This window comes from Aphelocoma coerulescens, chromosome 10 (genome assembly GCF_041296385.1).
Source record: "Aphelocoma coerulescens isolate FSJ_1873_10779 chromosome 10, UR_Acoe_1.0, whole genome shotgun sequence".
Classification (NCBI taxonomy): Eukaryota; Metazoa; Chordata; class Aves; order Passeriformes; family Corvidae; genus Aphelocoma; species Aphelocoma coerulescens.
In genome coordinates this window covers 10778708-10800340 of record NC_091024.1, presented here as the reverse complement: position 1 = coordinate 10800340, position 21633 = coordinate 10778708, and the positions used below count along the sequence as shown (strand labels likewise).

Here is a 21633-nt window from a genome sequence, read left to right as displayed (position 1 = left end):
GTTTACCCAGCTGTGGTTTATAGGGGTATGTGAAGACAAGTCCTGGTATGAAGAGCCTCCCTGTGAGGATGGGTACACTCACTGAATTTCCCGGTAACCTGCTCTTCATTAAGCCAAGTATAGGCAGGTACTTTCTTCACCTGTTTTCTGTCCGTAATCTCAGCCTTCTGTAGTAACAGTACTAAGTAAGCCCTGCTTTTCTCACAGTCAGGTGTTTGCTCAGCTGGGAAAATCTCTACTGCTTCAGATCAGAGCCTGACTTCTTGGATCTGGACTGTGAAAATCCCTAGGGCAGCAGTTCCCTCCAGCTCAGTGCAGAGCTGCCATTCAGCCAAGACAACCAGTGCTGGATGTGGCTTTCCAGATGTGATGGGATCAGAGCCAGCAGAGGGAAAAGTAAAGAAACCTTCAGCTCCAAGAGTGTCTCTTTGTGGAGCAGCCGAGCTGTTGCTGAGGCAGATTTGGGATGTTGCAGGAGGATACTCACATGCAGGAAACCAGAGGAAGCATCAGGATGGGGCACATCTGTGTAACTTCCATATAGATTTTAAACAGAAAGGCTAAGTTGGTATGTGGTATGGGCAGGACTGTAAATGAAAATTCCTGAATACTTGTTTGGTATTTTAAAGTTCGTGAGGTTTAAAAACATGCTGCCCTCATAGGGAGTATTTTCTTCTCACCAGAAAATTGCTAGACTACAAATTTGACAGAACTAATTTTTATAGCATTTTCTAAGATGAACTAATAGTGTATTTTGGACAGAGGAAGACAACAGTGTGGATGTGTGGTTTTTTTTAGATTTCATTTAAAATGTGACTTGGATTATCCTGCAATTTATCTGAGCGATGTAAAGATTTCTGCTGGAAAATGCAAGTGATTATAGGCTGGTGACTAACAAATAATCCTTGGCTAATATGGGTTGGGATCAATTAACCTTAATCCCTTCTCAACAGTAGTAAAAGTTGGATAAAGGAGATTTTGCAAGGCTGTTGCTGACCTGAACGTGAGAATGATCACACAGCATTCCCTGAAATGAAACTGGCTCTCTGGAAAAGACATCATTCTCATAATTTGTTTCTAACAGTAGAGAAGGAGCTATTCAAAGTGGCCCAAAATTGTCTGGTTATGAAGATGAGGATTTCTTCTGTGCTGGTGTTACGTGCTGAGGCACAAGAGACCTCATTAAAGGAGGAGCAGCAGTAATTAGTCTAGATTAATGGAAATAAATCTGGTTTTAGTAAAAAATGAGGTTGGATTCCTTGGTCCAGAGCAGCCACCATCTATAGTGCTCATCTTGCAGTCAGATGCACAGAGGCAAAACTCTCCCTACTGTTGAGAAAAGTGGACGATCTGGGGTGTTTTTGTTGAAATCTCAGTGTGAATCCAGGAGTGGTTTTTAGATGTGTTTTGGTGAAATAAGCAGAAGCCCAGAGACAGCCAGGGAGAAGCATCATATCCGAGCCTGGACCCCCATTGATCCAGGAGGGCCCCGTAGTGGTGTGGCAGTCCCCACAGGAATTCTGCTGCTCGGATACTGTGTGTTGAAAGCATGTCCTTCACCAATTGGAAGCAGACCCAGGCCTTTTACTGCTTTGTCCTCAAACTGTCATGTTTCAGCTGGCTGCAGCTTTGGAAAACAGAAAGATTTATGTGTTCTGAAGAGAAACTTGTGCTAACAGTGGGTAAATGCACTGTAGATGCTGGAAAGTTAAACAGCCAAGTAGGTGTGACGCATTTTTGAAATAGATTATGAAATATATTATCCTCCTGTTGTTATGATAGATGTACATTTAAGTTTGGAAATGGGAGGGCAGATTTCCACCCATACTGACCCTTGGTCCTAACCATGTTCAAAAGTTTGTACTGCTCCTTGTTTCCTTCCATCTTCACATGCATCCCTGTAGCCACAGATATGGCTGTTATGTTGCAGTTTCTCGTAACACAATCCCTGAGCTGTAAGAGGTCACTTTGCACTTTCAATGATAACCGAGTTTCCAGATCACAACTAGATACTGTCCTTTCAAACAGGGCTAGGTAAGAAGTTAAGCCAGTAGGATTGAAGTCCCAAGGTGGTCAGGTCCTTGGTACGATCACTGCATGTCTAGCTGTGGGCACCCCTTTGATTTAACAGTTTATCATCTCCCATTTTATTATTTTCTATGTCAAACCTGCCCTCTTATCTGCTATTGTCCCAGCAAGGCTGGCTGGCTGCATTGATAACATACCGGTGGGGTTAGGTGATAACAGAAAGAAGCAGAGCAGGTCTAGATAAAGCCGGGATGGTCCACGCCCGTGGAGTGAGCTGGTGTCAGACACTGCAGCTGTAGCCAGGCAGTGAAGCCCAGATGGGTTTTGTGACTTCCAGAAGGCCATGCGGTGGGTGGTGACAGGGCTGTCCCTGGACAGGCTGGTGCTTTGTCAGGACTGCCCACACTGTCTGTTCTCTGCAAAATTAACTCTTGGCCTAATCCCCCCTCACCTTTGCCTTGTGTTTGTGTGCTGTGTGGGTGGTGTGTATGTCCTTGTGTCCTCCAAGGGAAGTGACACCTCTCTTGGGGCAATGTGGGCTTGCAGTGACAGTTGTCTGCACTGAGCTGTTAAAATACTTTTCCATTAGTTCTCTTTGTTGCTGATCTGAATTGTCTTCTCTTCCCCTGTGTGCTGGCTCATTATTTCTTATTAATTCATAGTTTGTGCAATTACCTGGGAAATGCAGGAGAGTTGGCAGGAATTTGACGAGCCCGACTTCTCTTCTTGGGAGTAGATGACTTTGTTCCAATGTAGCCTGGGAGGGTTGGTTCTTGTCCTTTCTGAGTGACAAGTTGCACACCCAGGCCTTTCTGCAGGACAGATTGGCTGCTTGGAGAGAGCTAGAAAGCACAAGGAGCAGGGAGAGGGGCTATGTGTATTTCCTTGTGTACCTTGTAGGACTGAAACCAGAGCTGTTTTTTGACATTCTGTATCTGCTCTGCATTATGGCACTTTACACCCTGCCCTGAAGACACGCTCCAGATTTGAACCCCAGCCTATCAAGAGCAAACAAGGGAGGCTCTTTGTTTAACTTGAAAAGACAGAATTGTACAATAAATAGTTCTAAACACATGCCAGGGGATTTTGTTTATTGTGAAAGCTTTCAGCTCAGTCTGTGTCTTGGGGTTGTCACCGAAGTTACACCACTGCAGAAGGGTTCTTTGCCCCTTTTCTCTGAAGACAGTATTTCAGGTAAGAGCAGAGATGTGATCTGGTCTCCTTTTGCAAGGAGAAAGCCAGCACACAGCAAGATAAAAGGGCTGTCACTGGTTAAAATGTGGCAGTTTGGCTGCTTGTACCTTACGTTTTACTGGCAAATCTGTTGTGCCCCTGGTTCTCTCATATGAATGCTCCTCTTTTTAAAAACGGTTGTATTCATACATTGACTTCCCAGCTGCCAGGAGGGACCTCTTCTTGATGGAGCTGGACTAAGCTGTTTGCTGGATGGCTTCACAGCTAGACTTCAGGCTGTTGGTAGAGAAGGAGCTTTACCTGCCCTTCTCCTTGCAATTTTATTTTCAGGTGAACTGCAGAATCTCATTACCCACGACAGTGGCAGGGTGTTCAAGATTTCTGACCTAATTATCTCATCTGCACTGCAAGTAGCAGTAAAATTCATGTGCTGTCAAGGGGACTTCGCTGTGGCAGCTGTAGAGTGGTGGGAGAAAAAGCCTTCATGAAAGGGCTCGTGCAGAGGATTTGCTTCCCACAGTGCAGGCTGGCTTGGGCTGCCTGCACGTTCCCAGCTGTACAGGTGCTTTCCTGCAAGACCTGGATGGCTTGAATGAGGTGTAAGTGAGAAGTTACCATGTTCTGGACTCCACTGAGGCCCTTCAAATGCCATTTTTGGGTAATGTTTGTGAAGGTCCAGCTTGGAAGGTGGAGTTATTTCTTTGTCAGGACTGTCAAAGATTAATGTTATGTAGAATCTGCCATTTGACTAAGCCTCGTCTACAGAGGGGGTGTTCAGTTGTGTTGGGTTAAATATAGCAAGTTTCAGTGGTGAGAGCTGCGATAAAGCCAGGTATTTGCACATCATTTCTGAGTCTCTCATAGATTCAGGTCTCTGTATTTATGCCTGGATATAAGGAATCTTCTGCTGTTTGAGTGAAACAGATCAAAATATTAACTCTAGCTATTCCTACCCTGAAACTTCAGTGAAGTGTTGCTACATCTCTCCTAGGCAAGGAACTTGTGAGGCAGACGTGGTCTAAGTAACACTAAACTGTGTGTAGCAAGAAGGCAAGAAAAAGGAGTGTGGGAGTATTTGGTGCCTTGATCATCAGTTGAAGGCAGAGGGATGAGAAAGATCTTTGATGATTAGTATCTTTGATCTTGAAGATGATGAAAAATTCAGAAACATTAGCATGTGCTCCATCCTGGTATAATTTCTTGTGTATTTTTGGGTCTGTATCTCTGTGCTTCCAGTACCTTATGGAAACAGTAACAACCATGGCTAAAAAGGTTCCCGGGGTAGTTTGTTTTCAGGTGCTGCAGGTGGCTGTCCTTGGGGGGGTCTGTAAGAGCTGTTTTCTCTGACCTCCTCTCTAAGCTGTTGTTCAGAGTCATCTTCCAGGTTTCTGTGTGGTTGTGGCTCAGTGGAAGGCAGCGGACTGGCAAAATTGTGACAAGTCACAAAAGCTTGGCAAAATGCTGGTTTCCCCCTGGCATGGCATGAGGGTCTGAGTGAACCCTCCCAATACTGATGTGTTGTGAAGCGAGCCGGTCTCTCCAAGGCTACTGCTTATTCCTAGCAACCCTCCCTGTGGCTTGTGTATCCAGGCCACTGATTGCTGAGTAAAACAAGTGTGCAAAGTCAAGTAATCTTTGTACATCTTGAGTATTGCTTTCCCTTTCTGTGGTTCCAGATAGCAGCTGGGAGAAAGTTGGTTTGGAAAACAAAGCTGTTAGGAGCTGTTTGTTTAGACACAAGGCAAAATGAAAGTGGAAAACATAATCTGTCTGTCCCCCTCCGCCTCCCACCTTCTTTTTGTTTAAAATGTCCACATGCTATTTACTTTCAATAAACAAAAGATGTTTCTTATAAGCTGGTGTTTACTAGTAGGGGTATGTGATTTATTAGGAAACAGAAATCCCTGCTTGTGCCTATGTTTTCAAACTGGAGCAAGAGTTCATAATTTTATAGACCTTTCAAGAACAGATTTTCTAAAGCAAACAGTGAGGAACTGTTAAATTATAGCCATGTAAAACAACAGTGTAATAGTGTGATTGCTCAGTAGTAATGGCTTTATTATTCCATCACAAATAGGAGTGGTTTGGGCTGCTGGGAGATAATGGGGCTTTTCTGAGATAGCTTTGGAGCTGATTCAGAGAAGCCCATTTTAGATTATTTTCCTCATGTTAAGGAGATAAGGAGTGCATGGGTATTCCCTTACCCCAGCTTTCTTCCAGGATCAGGGAAGCTTCAGCTTCCAGAAAAGCGACGCAGAGTTTCTCTCTAGAGCCTGAGAGCCACCAGTCTCACACTGTCCCTCTGAGTTAGACAGGGTGTCACTCCCCCAGCATTTGCTTGGGGTGTTTTTGTGACTTGTTTTCTCTTTAAAGGGAGTAGGAGAGTGCTGCATTCTCCCCAGAACCATGAGTGGTGGGGGCTGTGTCTGTGCCTCTTCTCAGTCCTGTCTGAGCTCACAAGCCCTGCAGGACTCCCAGGCAGTGCAGTGTGCAGGCCAGGGGCTTTGGGAATGAGCTGCTGTGGGTGCTGCTGAATTCTTCAAACCCCTGGGCATGAGCAGAAATGTCCTCGGAGTACCTGCCACTGTCATGTCTGGATCCTGTGGAGCCCCAGATTTGTACCTCCTCTACTCCTTGCTTTCCACAGTTTCTCCATGAAGCTTAAGCAAGCTGAGGTGCCAGATGCCTGACCTTACCTCTGTCTTCCACGTGTCTGTCACCTCTGGATGTTGTTGATGGTGAAAATGGCTGTTGGAGGATGGTCTGTGCTCCCTCGTGCAGCTCTGCCAGCCAGGCGCTGGCACTTAGACACTGCAGGTAGTGAGTGTGAGGCACAAGAGGCTGGGTGGTCTCAGCTGGAGCTCCTGCTTTCTCTAGCCTTGCAGTTCCCGTGTGTGAGGATGCCTGCCTGGAGCCTGGGTGGGATCCCTGACAGATGCATGCATGGTGCCCTGGCCCTCCTCCAGCTCCGAGTCATTGCAGTGACCTCTGCTGAGACACTGTGTGTTGAAAGCGACCCATCTCCTGTGTTTATTCCTTTCTTTCTCCTGGTTCCCAACTTTTGCCTGGTATATCAGGCTCATTTCTGGCTGCCCTACACATGTGCCTGCTGGAAAACCTTGTAACAGCTTAGTTGGGCTCTTGGAGGAAATTATCTGCACAAAGAGAGCCGTGATTTGTAATGAAATGGCTTTACAGTGACATAGTTTTAGTGCTGTAGTGTGTCTCTGCTCGTTTTCAGGTTATTCCTGGGCTAAAAATATGGCTCATTAAGACTTCTGAAACAGGATGTAACCATATTTTAAAGGTATTCCTGGGTATTATTACAAAGTGATTTAATTGATACTGCATTTGGAGACCTACTTTATAGGATCTTTTATCTGAAGTGGAAGTTGAGGAAAGAATTAAGTGTGTATGTCTCTGTTTCTGATAGGGAGGATGTGGTGCTGGCATGGAAGGCTGGGAGGGCTTGGGAGCTGGAAGACAGCTTGGGAGCTGCACTGGTGCCTGGTGCTGACTGATCAAAGCCACCGGACTAGCCATTTCCATTTCTGGTCTTCCCTGCCCTCAGACAAGAAGAGAGTCAGAACTGCATGGAAAAGAGTTTTACCACCTATTTCATTTGAAGCTGGATGCACTAGAGATGTGTTGAACAAATGGACAGTAGCCTTTATTCTCCCTGGGGACAGCTTTTACATGGATGGGAAGCTACAGATGGGGCCCAAGGCAGAAATGCAAATAGGCAGGGCTGTGATACGAAGCATTTGGCAGCATCGAAGGCTTAAAAGCTTCATCCCCACGGCTGCTTGATCCTCCTTTCTCAGTTGTGCTGACACAGCTGGTTGTGGGCTGTACTGTGAACTGTGCAAGTGGAGCTTTGACCTCAAAACTGTGGGATTAGGGACTTTGCTGCTGGCACTGCGAATCTGGCCCAGCCCAGGCCATCCCAGAGCTGCTTGTGAGAAGCCCTCAGAGATGTACTTGCTGTGGTTACAGCTTTGCAGAGAAGAGCAGCAGTGAGCACAAACAGCTAATTAGTTTTTATAGCCCTCTTTTGTTTGCTTTTGAAGACACGAGTCCTTTGCTTGCTTGCCTGGCTCAGTATGGTGACAGTGTCAGCGCGGGTGTGTGAAGCTCCGGTTACATGGGGAGAGTTCAGACAGGTTTGGTTTCAGCACAGATCTTGTCCCCGAACTGTTCCAGCACTTTCCTGACAGGAGGCAATCGGTGTCAGAACAGGTTTGGCCCTGCGACTGTGAAAAAAAACAGTGTTGAGGGGCAGATCTCCAGCGGTAATGAGTTCAGTGGTGGGCTGACTGTTTTTTGTAGATGAAAAGGTCAGATCTGTTGCCTGGGTTATGTAGGAAGGTTTTGTTCTGGAACAGCCTGCTCCTGATGAGCTCCTGTCTCTGCTGAGCTGCCGGGCACTGTTCTAAACAGTGTTTTTCCTACATTTTCCTCATCAGTGAGTGTTGGAGAGGTCACTTTTCCATACATTTTCCATTGCTGGGTGTTGAAGAACTTACTTTTTAGGTATGCTCATTTAAGGATGTGAAGTTTTGAGTTTAGATCAGCAACTTGGACAGCTTTAAAACCTCCATGGTTTTGAGCCTGCCCTACTTGGAGTTTGCTTTTAATCACAAGTTTTAACTGAGTCTGTTGAAAACATTCTCAGTGAAACACCCTCTTTTTTTTTCCTCAGAAGCCATTAGCTGTCTTCAAGAAACAATATTTTAATTGAAGCCATGATAAAAGCAGAGCGGCAGCGGTTGTTGTAAAGCTTAATTTATTAAACAGCTTTGTTTTTAATGCAAAAAAAATCTGTAAAGAAAAAAAAGCTACGCGCTTTAAAACTGTCAAAATAAAACCTACAACTTTGAAGTCTTAAAATACTTTGGGAAATGCTGAATGTTTTTGACTGGTTATATGGAACAGCTGAACTGACTTAACTGGAACAAAATTAGAGGCACAAAGAGGTTTTGTTTCCAGAGTGTATTCTTTGCCCTTTGACAGCACTGTCTGGCTCACACTCTGAGTTAGATATACGGAGCAGGTCACTGTCAGCTTCCCCCCCTTTGGTTAGACTTGCCACATAGCCAACCCCATTGGAACAACAATAGTATGCTTATAAAAGAGCAAAAAATACAGGAAGATTCAGGGGCAAGAGCAGAATTTGAACCTCCCATAACTGTTGGGTTGTTTTTTTTTGAAGGAGTCTGAGTCTTATATTGATGGTGCCATGTGTCAGTGCTGAGTTTGGGGATACCTCAGGCTAGCAGGGCTTTTCCTGGCTGGTGATTGATGTTGTATCCCACACAACTAGACCTTCTCAGCATGGTCTTGAAGTAAGAGACTTTTTTCCATGGAAGATGCTCTGAAAGTCTCCCAGTGAACTCTTCCCATATACCCAGCAGCTTTCATCACCAAAAGGGTGAGAGGATTTCTATGCACATGAGGTGTCCCTGGCTTGGTATTGGCACCCCGGCTCTAGGAGCTGCTCACTGTTCTTCTGTCATTCCCGACTATTTGCATGAAAACAGCCTCTCTGAAAAGTCTTCTTTTGGGGAAGGGCAGACAGCAGGATGACATGAGCAGCTGAGAAATGGGGCTCTTATTTCCATGCAAATATCGTATAAAGAACAAAAGCGGGGGAGAAGCGTGCACAGAGATGGGGTCTGCCAGCAGAAAGGCTCCAGAGTTGTTTTCCATGAGTATCATCAAGTCCATGTGAATGTAATTTTTACACTCTTGTGGCTGTGGGTCTCATGGGTGAGTCACAGATGCTGCTTTTGTTTTGGACTTCTTGAGGGCTAAATCCTCCTCTCTGTGGGAATTTTGCTGCTGAATTCACTACCAGAGAATTAGGGCTTTTAGGATCTGCTGCTGAAATGAGTTACTTCTTGTTCCTGAACCTCAGCTTGTACAGGAGGTAGGATGCAAATGAACACAAGAGGTGCCTTGTGTGTCCCTGGCTGTACCGCTGTGTCTGGCTCTGAGGATGCTGAGGGCACATTTCACTGGCTATAGGACTGCACTGTGGTTTCTTTCCCAGTGCATGGGAAAGTGCTTACTTCACTTTCCATGGCACCTGAACAGGCTGGGAAGGTGTCAGAGGGTGGGAAGACCTGCATGCCCACTAAGACCACTAGGAAAACAATGTTGTGAGCAGCAGCCTTGCTGGAGTTGACTTTGAAGGTCTTGGGGAGGAGGTGGGACTGGAGAGAGGGACAGCCCTGTGATGCGCTTGAACTGATGTGTCAGTGGCAAAGAGGACGTGGGGGCTTGCTGCTATTCACTGCTGCAGGAGCTGGGGTGGTTTAAGACTTGGCTGCTCAGAGCTGCCTGTAGTAGAGGGAACCGGCTTGATAATAAAGGCAACAGGAGTAAATGTACATCTCCCTCCTCCATCACTGCCCCCAGAAAGGCAGAAACCTCCCTTTATTAGCATTCGTGTCCTTTTCACCTACGGGTATTGAGTTGAGTTGCAAGCCAGTTCAATGCTGGAGCAGATGCACACTGAATTTAGTAGCTTGCTTAGAAATAAGTATCAGCAAGATGTCAGAGAGGTTAGGCTCATTATGAGATCTCATTAATTCTGTGAAATACCCTGTAGAGAATATATTAATATTCTGTTGACATATATTAACATATATAATAGTTGTATAATTGTTACTAATAATTATGATAATAATAAGCTTCTTCTCATAGACAAGTCAAAATGGATATTCAGAAGTCCCTGTAGGTACTTTTAACTCACAGTTGATGGACAGAGGTGCTGGTGCCTACAGTGTGGTGAGAAGTGCCAGTTCTTCTACCTGCTCCTGCCGGGGAGTAGCGTGAGCCTGGAGGCCAGATTTCACGGGTACGGTTGCTAGTGTTCATCTGTGCTGCTGGGTTGGGTTAGGCAGTTTGGGTCAGGAAGTTCCTATGCTGTTGACTGGAAATTACTGTTTCCTACCCTGGCATTTGCTGCCATTCAGCAGAAGCACCTTAATTTGCTGTGTGCCTGCTCTTGTGCCATTGCAGTGGTGCAAAAATAAAAGTCACCTTCGGCCTAAAGCATTGGTTTGGAGAAGCCCATTCTGCTTTGCCTTGCAAAGAGATCACTGTCAGTGACAGTCTCATCGGTGGGTCTCCTTTCTTACCAACTCCAGGCTTTTCAGATCCCTACCCTAGACAAGATAAAGGCCTTGGTTGTGTGTGTTTTGTGTGCGTAGTTGCCATCCTACTAGGCCAAATCTTGCCATTAGTTCTAACAGAAAACCAGAGGGTGCTCTGATTTTTAAATCATTAAAAGAACTCAAAGACACGTGGAGCTTGAAAGGTTCTGGATTAAAATGTGTTCTCCTGTTTTCTTAAATATAAGACCTGCTAACAAGCACACGGAGACCTACAGCGATTACAATTCAAAGCTTGGTTCAAAGGGTAAAGCTCGTCTTGATTTATTGGAGAACATTACTCTGTGGCATTACTCTGAAAGCCAGATACAGGGTGATGAACCAGCAGGATTATGGCAAAGCAGTAATATTAAGGATTGTCCAAAGAAAGATTAACTTTTCCAGCCATCTTTTACTGATGCAAATTGCCACCCTCTGTGTTGCAATAAAGAGCAGAAATAACTAAATATGAAATGCTGACTCATAAAGGGGAGTAATCTAAAGTGCTTTGTGTTGCAAGATTTCATGAAAATGGTTTTGAAATGTTCTGCTGCCTTTATCTTACAGAGAGGCCAGTTGTGCCAGCTGGCAGGTGCTCTCGGCAGTGCATCATCCTGGAGTTGTTCGGGGTGGAGCCTGAGCACTGAAACATCCCGTCCGGCTCAAAGGGGTCAAAACAGGATTGTTCCCTGTAGTGCCTTTTTCTTCTTTTTCTTCTTCTTTTTTTTTTTTCAATAAATAAATTTTAAAAGGCTTTGTCCAGTGCAGGTATAAAAGTCTCCAGCTTGGTTTCAGTCTCTTTTTTCTGGGCAACAGTTCCAAATCACTCCCTTCCCTAGCAGGGGGATGGCTCTCTAAAGTACATCTTAGGGTTCCTGGTCTTTAGGATCAATGCAAGTTGTGTTCAGTGAAGGTCTCTTTCGTTAAGTTCATATTATACAATATAAAGGACATTTTTCTTCCTAGTGTGAGCCCATTGCTCTGTGTTGTAAGTACCTTGTATCCTGGTGCCCAGTGTTACAGTTCCTGTTTCCTTTATGAATTGCTCTTTTGCTGCTCCCATTGTTAATCCTTACCTGGTTTGTGTTTTTGTGGTATGTTGGGTATTTCTTCTTTTTTTTTTTTTTTTCAGTAGCCTGCATTAAAGTTGTGTGTTCTTTATAGCAGACATCTTGGGCTTGATTTTTTGTTTGTGTTTGTGAAGCATCCAGTACAGTTTTGCAAGACCACCCCGAGCTAAACACTACAGCCTGTAGACCTTGTCCTGCTAAAGCTTAGAGGTTTTTGATTTCCCTGAGTTTTGCCAAGACCCTGTTGGGCTAGGTCCAAAAGGTGAATTCAGACACCACCCAGCTTCTCTAGAACTTTGTTTCCAGCTTCAATCCTTGCATCCCCTCCCCTCAGTCTAATTAAACCCCGCTGTAACGAATGCTGTGAAGCCAGCTGCCATGCTTTGGCAGGTAGCAAGCGCAGGGCAGCAAAACCTCCAGCTAATCCATCCATGCTATGAAGTCATAAGAATCTTGTTAATTTTTAAAAAGCCCTTGATGCCCACTAATCCAAATCAATTTTCATTTCTTTCATAAAGTCATGCTTCCATTTAAGCTTCAGCTAAGAATTACAGCTAATTTGTTCGATTTTATAACAGTATAATTGAAAAAGTGATTTTAATGTCCTGGCAACCATATTCCCTTTCTTTGGTTGTTAATGAAAGAATCCATTAAAGTTAAATGATTTGGGCACAGATTCAAGTTGAATCGCCTGAATATTCTAGGGGAGTGTTTCTGACCATCTGCTGCTCTGTCATTGGCATTTGTGTTGTAAATGGGACCGAGAGAAGGACTTCACAGGTCTTGTTCGAACCATTAAGCATAAAATATCATTTTAATTTTCTGATCTCATTGTAAATAGTGGAAATACTCAGGAGAGTTGGGACTGCGCTGGTCTGTGGGATCCTGCACTCATAAATATCGCTGCTGAGCAGTGCTCCCACATCCTTTCCAGGGGATCTTGTGGCTATTTGTATTGATTACAGTACATCATTCAGCAGCGGGTTGTGAGTTCCTTTTAATGACAGGCAAGACAACTGGAAGTGGAGCCTGTGAAGGGTAAAGCACACGTGATGGAGAAGTGTTTTTCCCGCTGCCTCGAGTCACATTCACCATTTCTGTCTGGCTGTGATTGGAGTGGTGCATCCTAGGGAGGGTTGGTGATCATGAACAGACACAACTAATAAATTAGAGCAGCTGTTGTCAGTGCCTGCCTCCTTTGCAGAGAGCTGTGGTGGGCGAGTTGGGGCTCTGGGGCCAAGCTGGCACTCCAGGCACAAGCCTTGTACGCCTAAGCAAGGGCAGAGTCCAAGGGGTCATGTCCTTTCTCTGTAACATGCTCTTCCTCTTTCCTTTGCTGCCAAGCTTTCTTGCTGTCCTTGGTGACATGCAACATGCCTGACATGCTGGGAAGCAAAATGGACCATGAACCAGGTCATGAAATTCACTGGAGGTGCCTCTGACTCTCACTGGAGGTGGATGAGTCTTTGGGCGCACCATTAAAGCTGGAAGCATGCCTGTCTTGCAGTGTGAAAAAAAGAAAATAAGATTACAGGTGGTGTGTTTCTTTTGAAATTGTAAAGTGTAGCCCAAGTTTCTGGAGGTCTTTAAAATGAGGGAGGAGCAGGATGGGCTCTGATAAAGCTTGCTCCACAGCTTTACACTGCATTTTGTGGATAAAATTTTGAGTTACAAAGGCTAAAGAATTATCAGGTAGAGAGGACAGGATGTATTAGCTGGGAAATTTGGCTGCTAGATTCAGACTTGGAGTGGGGACACTGTTTCAATCCTCTTTGACTTTTCCCAAGGTTTAGCATTGGATATGCTGCCTTTTCTTCTTTTTTTTTTTAAATACTGTAGGGTGATGAGAACTTGACTGATAAAATATTCGCTGTCGGAATGGAACATTTTTCAATTTAACGTATTCATATTTGTATCTTTGGAATATGCAAAGCCCATAACCCAGGGGAAAAGAGCTCCAAAATACTCTTAACTGTAGCCCATAGGTGAAGGATTTTTGTGTTTTTATTTGACAATATTAGTTTCTGGTTAAGTGACTATTCTCAAGAGGGATGATACTGAAGCTTGTATCATACTGCATACTTTTAGCTTTCTCAGGCATGAAGAGATGGAAGTATATCCTAAAAATATGCTAAACTGAAACAGTTGAAGTATAAAAATAGGTAATGTTGTAACAGGAGATGTTGTTTCAGACTCCTCTGTGTCATTTGCAGATAAAGTGTATGTATGATGAAGTAAAATCAGGAACTTGTGCATCTCACAAAAGCAAAATAACTGGTTTTCCTTTCCAACATCAGTGAAAAATGCAGGAAGTCAGTATGTGTTTAAATCGGTGTCGGTGAGATCATGCAAATCCAAGGCAGTCATTTTAGTCTGCAAATCTCAAGCTTATTCAGCCCAGACCCTCAGCAGCACAATTACAGTCACTGCAGCAAAAGGGCCTTCTGATGTTAACACCAGCAGATAACAAAAATAGCATTTAATAACTTTCATTAGAGTTAGTGTTTCTAGGGCTTTGGGGCTTTGCTCTTTCAAATAATTTAAATAATTTGCAGGTACAAGCTGCTGTGCCAGACTGTCCATCTGATTCTCTCTCTGATCAGAGCATATTAATGCACTTGTTTGATGGTGTGTTACCAATAATTACCTTGGATTGCATTAGGAGCATTTCCAGCATTGCAGCTGGTCTGTATTTTTCACTAAGTGTATTTCAGGGCCCAATTACAGGACTCTGATGTGTTATTGTTCCAGTGCACTTGTTCAGGCTTGTAATTTTAATGTGCCTCCACGCTGTAAATCTCTGAATGCAAACCCAAGACTCTGTCCTGAGTTTCCTATGCATCCCGTGCCTGTGGCAGCTTCTGCAGGGATCGTCTCAGCTGTTCCTCTTTGGCTTTTTAAGAAGGGAAGGATGAGGGCTGGGAGATGGACACTGCCTTGGAGATGTTTACAGAGTGAAGCCTGAGGTTTGGTGCATCATGTGCTTGGCATGGAGCAGCTGGGAAAGGCACAGGAACAGCTCAATCCTCCCTGGGTTGGGCAGTGTGGGGATTGTGGAGAGGTTTTCAGGGATTTTAGTGTTTAAGGCACTTCGGCACCTTGAGCATCCTTTAGTGCAAGGCAGGCTGACATTTATATTGCTATACGCAGGGACACCTCTCCCTGTTCTGCTGTGAGACACCTTGAGGAGAAGACCTGAAAAAGGCTGAGTTTAGCAAATCTGGATTTTGAAGTTCTAGACTTCATCTGCCTTCTGCCTTCATCAGAAACCTTTTTGGGGTCAGAGAGGGGAAATACAAAAGCTTAACCTTCGCAGAAGTCAAGCACTTTACTGTTATAATTGCCATTGACAATTCAACATGATGAATAGATTATTACTGCTGTTGATTTATTTCATCTTTCTGGACCATTTGTTGCAGGGGATACATCAGAATAACACACATCTCAATGAGAATGAGCTTGATCTTGAGTGCTGATGTGGTGTTTGTCCCTATCTGTTAGGCATCATCTGTAGACAGATATTTGGGCAAATGTGATGCTTCTGTTGGAAGCATGAGAGCACATAGCCCTTTCTAGAAATTGATTGGCATTTTACTTAGGTTAGCGTTTCCAGGGCTACGTGGGTTAGTGGCTTTGATGGTCTTGGGTGGCTGAAATGAGCAGCTTCAGTTGACTTCAGTTTTAGGAGCGTCTTCAAAAATACTTCCATGGGGACCTTTTCAGCTGTTTTATTTCCTTGGTGTTTTCCTTGGTGTATATTTATACACAAAGGTATTCACTTCCCCATGTGAAGAAAATTAATTAAATCCCAGCCCAAACCAGCAGATCTGTTTATTGTAATTACGGCTTTAGATTATATCATTCTTTCCTGCTATGGCCCATAAACAGTGATGTAGCGTTGCATGTGTTTTAGATGTTTCTTTCATGCCATCCCTTTTGCTCTCTTATTTTGAACTGGGAATTTGAACAGGACAAAGGCCAGAGGCTCATGCCCAGCATTGTTCTTCGGGGAGAATTGCATGCTCCAGCTTTCCCTGCCAGTACTCCATCCTGGGTCCAGATGTGTGCTAGGACTTGAGGAGCACCACTGTGCAACCAGGCCCAAGCTGGGGAGTGACCAGGACACTGTACATACACCATGACTGCAGCTGGATCTATGCAGGGTGTGAGGGGATTGCTCCTGGCATGGCCTCTTATCCGGCCCGTTGACGTGGGGACAATGTGACACTCTCCGCATGCTGCCTCTTGCTGCCTGCAGTGCTGGGCTGGCACCCAGCTGCTCATGAAAGGCAGGGATCAGCTTAGTGACAGGGGATGATCTGAGAGTCCCTTGCTGCCAGCTGGATAAATACTCCTGCAGCAGTGGGACATGCTGCATTATTAAATAAACCGTCTAGGTTGTTTACATGCAGAATTAGGATAAGGTTGGCTTCCCACTGGTGAGCACTGCTCAGCACTGGAACTGCTCCATTGTGCCTGGATATTGAGTGTTAATCAAATGGTCTTTTCAGCAGCTCTGGAGATTAGTTTTAGGAGCCTTCTGTTCCAGAGAGGCTTAATGGGTGTTGAATGTGTAACTTTCTTATTCGTGTTGCTGTTACAAGGTAGAAAGTTCCAGTAACATCTGGTAAATGAATAGGGAATGTAGGGATCTTGACCCTTCTGTCTCACAGGCCTCCTTTACGGTTGAGTGGAAGAATGTTTTCTGTTTTATTGTGCCATGGGGAGGCTGAACAAGTGATGCACAAGGGGATTTAGGTGCCCAGCTCCTCTTTCAGCCACCCATTCTGTAGAGATCATGGGAGTGAGGTGCTCCAAGCCCAGAGCTCCTCCGGTTCTCCTTTCAGTGCTGGTGTTGCTGAGCACCCAGCATGCAGACGGTCAGAGACCTTCATCCAGATTTCTTTCTGGGTCACCACTTGCCAAGTGCAATTGCCCTAAAAACAGACTGAGACCAGGCTATTGACTTGTAATTGTCAATGCATAAAGTTTCCAAGAAGAAAGAGAGCTTTGTGTTGCTTTAATGGGGACACACTGAAGTATAGTCACTCTTTGAATTAGACAATGGGAACTTAAAGATTTTCTACAGCTCTAAGAGCCTCTGAAGAGCATCGGCAGAAGGTTACATTAAGCAGAACAATGGCACAGTAGTTGGCTTGCTGAGAGGTAGGAAAACCCTTTGGAAGGAGTAACTTCACTTTTCTTCAGTGCTGTTCACTCCCAATTAAATAAGATTAATTGTGCTGTTGAGTTCCACGAGTTCAACATCCAAAATAAATACATAAATTAAGGCAGGCGACAGTGCAGAGGCTCAAATGCAATTTGAATTCCTGCCACCTCCTGTGGGATGTGGAGGGGAGAGCGGAGCCCTTTCCTCTTACCGCCTGATATCCCACAGAACACACACGACGACTGAGCGCTCTGCTTGCCTCGCCTGAGCCACTTTCCTTGCTCCTGGGAAGGTTTTCTTTGGCTGGATCTCTGCAAGGTGCACAAGCCAGTTTCAAAGTGCCAGATGTGTGTGGAATAGGAAACGTGCTGGCCAGGCTCCAGGCTGTGGGACCTGCAGCACAACAGCGGCTCCCCAGGAAAATCTCGGGCTGCCAAGAATTAGAAGTGATGTCAGCTCTGGAAGTGTGTCAGATTAGAAACCCTTGTACTTTGCTCCCTGTGAAGTATTAATCTCCCAAGGCCTGTGCTGTAATGGGTCTTGTCTGGCTTGGCTCAGCTCTCTTTGTTTTGGGCTGGGACTGTTTGAGGGGTTTCGCAGGAAGGCACTGGAGGCTGTCAGTGGTTTGGCTGCTTTGGGCTGGGTGTCCTTGAGCTGCTCCTGGGGCCTCTCCCAGCTATGCTAAAGATGGGCTTCCCTTGCCTTGAATTGAAGGTCTGAGCCTTGGAATTGTTGAGTGGGCTGGGGTTTGTAGGAGTGGTTGTGCCTTGGGATCTTGTGTGTGCCTAAATGTCTTTGGCTTTCCACAGCTGAATGAGTTTCTTGAAGAGAAGATAGAATTGATGGAGATGTGCTGTCAGTCTTACGGACCTTACTTGGGGATCGTGGATCAGGTGATTTCATCTGTGCTAGAAAAGAAGCATAGATGTGCCAGTGCACTGAATCCCTTTTGGTTTATGCCTGAATGTTTTGTTTTCATGGTAATTACTAAACCACGACTTGTTCTCCTCCACACAAAGCCATTTGTCTCCCGTTGAACAGTAACCTTTTATTTGCTCTTGGTGTGTAGCAGAGCTCAAGGACATGTTTACTGCTGATAGCCAAAATTTCACCAGAACAAGCATCTCCCTTGTCTAGGTTTTTCCACCTTGATTTAAGTGGTTAAACCTCAGAAAAGGGGAGGGAAATAGCCCTGTGTGCAAGGGTACAAGTGGGGATTTGTGCTGTTTTTAGTCATGGAGTGAAGGCTCCCAACTCTGTGGGCTTGGAGTATTGCATGTCCTGGATGTAAAATCACTGCTATGAGGGTCTCACCTCTGCCCAAGTAATTGCATTGTCAGGAATCTATTGACCTCGCTGTGTTGCTCGCTCACACTTCACCTGCTTAGTTATAGATTTGAAATTAAAACCCAACAGAATCCATTCTTTTTCCCCTTTACTCAGTGGTGCATTGGGCTATTCCTGCCTCCCTTTGATGTTGGGGAGAGGAGATGATAGGAGTGGGGTTTGGCTGGATGCTGAGATGTGTGATTTGGGAAGGGCTGTTGGCTGGTTTAATGTGGATTTTCAGATGCCTGCCTTGGATCTGAACTCAGGCTGGCAGGGGCTATGCACCTATGGAGGGCAGAGGACAGCTTTGTGCCTTGAAGATTTGACAACCCTTGTTCATTTGAAACGCCCTGTTTTTTTATGCCACTCAACAGGAGACTTTTAAATTTACTTCACTGGGCCTGGTTGCCGGAGATGGAAGGATGGCTGATGGAAGTGAGGAAATAGATGGGAGAAAAGGAACATTTTGTCCTGGGCTGTTTTTATGCACAATGTAGCCTAGGGCTTAGCAACATGAGGGAGGGTGAAAAAATCCTGCAGAACCTGGGTCAGAAAATATAATTTTCATGGGAACAAAATGCTTTTAACTTGCTACATCAAAGACCCTCCGTTCCAGGTCATGCTCTGTCTTTGAATACCTCTGCTTTCCCCCAGAACTCTGTGTATGTGAATGCACAAGCATGTCGTGTGTATCTACAAGTGAGTGTGTGAGTGTGCACATACATTTATGATCTGAGAGCTGTTACTGCCCACCTTGGAATAGCTCAGCAGTTGAAACTACTTCCAGGAGGAGTCGAAAGCAAAAAGCTGTCTGGCTCCAAAGCAGAGGTCTGTAGCTGGAACACCTGCCTGGGATGGATGTGTAAAAAGCTCTTCTGGCTCCTGCCTTGGAAGCCCACCTTGACTACATTCATTACAGCATCACCTCCAGCAGGTAAGAGAGTGGAGGTTAGCAGGAGGCTGTATGAGCACGTGGCTCTGTGCTTAAACAGGGTCCTATCCATTTCTGTCACTATAGGATGAAGAGTGGAGGTTGGAAATAGTCAGCAGCTTCTGTAAGCACTTAACATTCCTGATTTCATTTGTCTTTGATCTCACTTGGACTAATTTTACTCTCTTCTGATCCCTTCCCTTGAAGGGGCTTTTATCTCATTGTCAGGCTTGCTAATTTAGAGCGGTGTTTTGAACCAGACCTCCTCCTACATTTCCAGAGCCTGGAAGGTATTTTTTCCTTAATCAGGGAGTGTTTATGCAGTTCTTTGAACATCTTGGGACAAAAGTCATACTGGGGCTTTTTGCAATGCCAAGTCTGCACCCTGGACCTTGCTGCTCAACCTCTGTATGTGCAAATGGTTTGTCACCAAAAGCCTGCAGTATTTTGGGGGCCAAAAGGGCAGGAAGGAGGGCTGGATGATTTGGGACAGGTCAGAGCAGTCTGGTGTTGGGTGGGAACTTCATTTGCCCAGCTGGAGACCTTCCCAGGCTGTGTTAAATAACAAACAAGAAGGGGTGGTCACACGTGTTTGACCAACCAAGCAGAAGCTTGGATCCAGGTAGGTTTTGACTTTGGGTAGAAGAGCTGGGTGATTTAGGGCTGTAGAAACATCACCACATGTTTTTGAAAAGAAATACTTCTTTTTGCCATGATGGAAAGTATGTTCTGTTCTTATTCCTGCTGCAAGTAGGTTGAGCTGACTTTTTAAGGAATTGAAGTTTGAGAGGCTGATAATTGCTTCTTACTATGGGAAGCTGCGCTGCAGATCCCTTCTCTATTCCTGGCTGTCCCCTCGCACTTCACCTTTGGAAGAGGAGTAGTATTTTCAGCAAAGTGCCACTCTAATTGCTGTCTGAAGAAGCTAGAAAATAGGACAGATACACAGGCTGTTTCCCTAAGAGATGAGCAGGAACTTCTAAAAATTACAAATGTAAGGAAAGGCAAAGAATGAAGACGTTACTCAACAAAGTTTCAAGTATTTTGGAATAAGCTCTGTGTCACATACCTCAGCCTTTGCCGTAGCAGCCCTGCCTCCACAGAGGTGGTGTGTACACACAGGCTGGCTGAGCCCTGGTGACATTCTGCCAGCAGCAGCTGCTACAGGGACATCCTTCTGGAGAAGTATCTGTGTCCCTGCTTCTCCATGGATGAGGATTCTCACATGAATGGGGGTTCTCATGACAGCATCTGAGTGTGCCTTCTGTCCGGAGCTCAGCTGAATTTTCTCCAGCTGTTAACCCTCTCCTGTGCTTGTCCATGTCACCTGCACAGGTATTTAATGTGCTAAATTTCTCACTATTTCATACAGTTTTTTGGTACCATCTGTCTTGCATGAAAGGTTTCCAGAGGCAATGTCTTTCCAGTACATCTGGGGCAGCCTTTCAGCTCAGCTTCGTGTTCCCCTGCTTCTATCCTCCTGGGGAGCCACTGAGTTCTGTAGCTTGCTGTGATCCTCAAAGGACCAATCTGCCCTAGGAGGCATGAATGGGCAGAATTGCCCTTACCTCAGGAGGACGCTTGGTGACATTGCCTGACCTGGACCTGCCACGGCAGTGCTGGCTGTCAAATCCAGAAATTCCATTGTGGTGTGTGCACAGTGGGAGCTCGGTGATGCCTGCTGCTTCTGGCTGTGCTTTCTCTGTGCAGAGTGTGAGATAGCAGCATGCGGGAAAACGCTAAATCCGGGGACTTGCAGATAGCCCTGTGTTGGCAGTGGCTGCCTCTTTCATGGAGTACAGTAGCTGGCTGTTGTGCTGACTGTGACATGGGCATCTCTGTATCCTGCTGGAATTTGAGGACTGGGAGATTGCCCCCTGGATGTCCTAGTGAAGGTGACAGAAAAGGGTCTGTTCTGTCCCATAACAATGGCAATCAACAGGCAGGGTTCTTGTAAGGCCTCCTTGTCACTAAAGGGACAGAGCTGGCCAAAACCAAGTTCTCAGTGGTCATTGTACAACCCAGCAGTGGTGTCAAACCTCACAAGTTCCCATCCCCATGGGCACCAAATCAGCCACATGTGGGGATGGAGTTAGGCCCTTCCTTCCAGGGGCACCTGCGGTTTCCAGCACACGCCATGAAATAATTCCATCTCCCTGCATATGTAATTTTGCGTGTCATTGCCCCTAATTGCATGCTTAACACACACTCTTTTAAAGTGCAGCCCTTTTATCAGCAGTAGGTAGTAGCAGGTTTAATAGGGTGTTTGAATTCCTATAAAATTAATCTGTAGCCTTCTGTGATAGGAGACGGGCAAGGAGCCATGTGGTTCATATCCAGTGTTGATAAACTTGTTATAGAGGCAGGAAACATTTCTGATTGGAGCAGTGACAAAATAATTTGGAGCGGAGCCATAAAAAGAGTGGATGGTGATGGTTTGAGCGCAGCAGAGATTGAAATTGCTGGTGTGTGGAAGCAGTGCTGCCAGCTAACATTGACTTAGTGTCTCTGGAGAACTCTAACGGCAAATGCATTTTATTAATGGCAATATTCTTTTAGGAAATGCTGAGCATTGTTTCAGAGGTGGAGCCCCCCTCGAGTACGTGGGTTTGGAAGTCAGCCAGACTGAGATCTGTTCAGCTGAGCTTGTTGCTGGTCACTGCTCTGGCCTCCGGCTGCAGCAGCAAGGTTGCCTAAGGGCATGTGATGGGTACTGTCTGCAAACAATTGGAATATCCTTTTCTAGTGGGGAAA

At 45.3% G+C, this 21633-nt stretch overlaps 1 protein-coding gene across 3 annotated transcripts in view; it reads left to right on the top strand.

Annotated features, from left to right (window-relative positions):
• Window positions 1-21633, top strand: part of IGDCC4 (immunoglobulin superfamily DCC subclass member 4) — an 88814-nt gene that overhangs the window by 8011 nt on the left and 59170 nt on the right. The window contains exon 1 of one of the 3 annotated variants that reach the window (XM_069026377.1): window positions 17759-18882. The exons of the other annotated variants lie outside the window; for them this stretch is intronic. Within the exon in view, the coding sequence (XP_068882478.1) occupies window positions 18807-18882 (76 nt within the window). The 5' untranslated portion in view covers window positions 17759-18806. Of the gene's footprint in view, window positions 1-17758; window positions 18883-21633 lie in introns of those variants that run through there. 3 annotated transcript variants of the gene reach the window in all.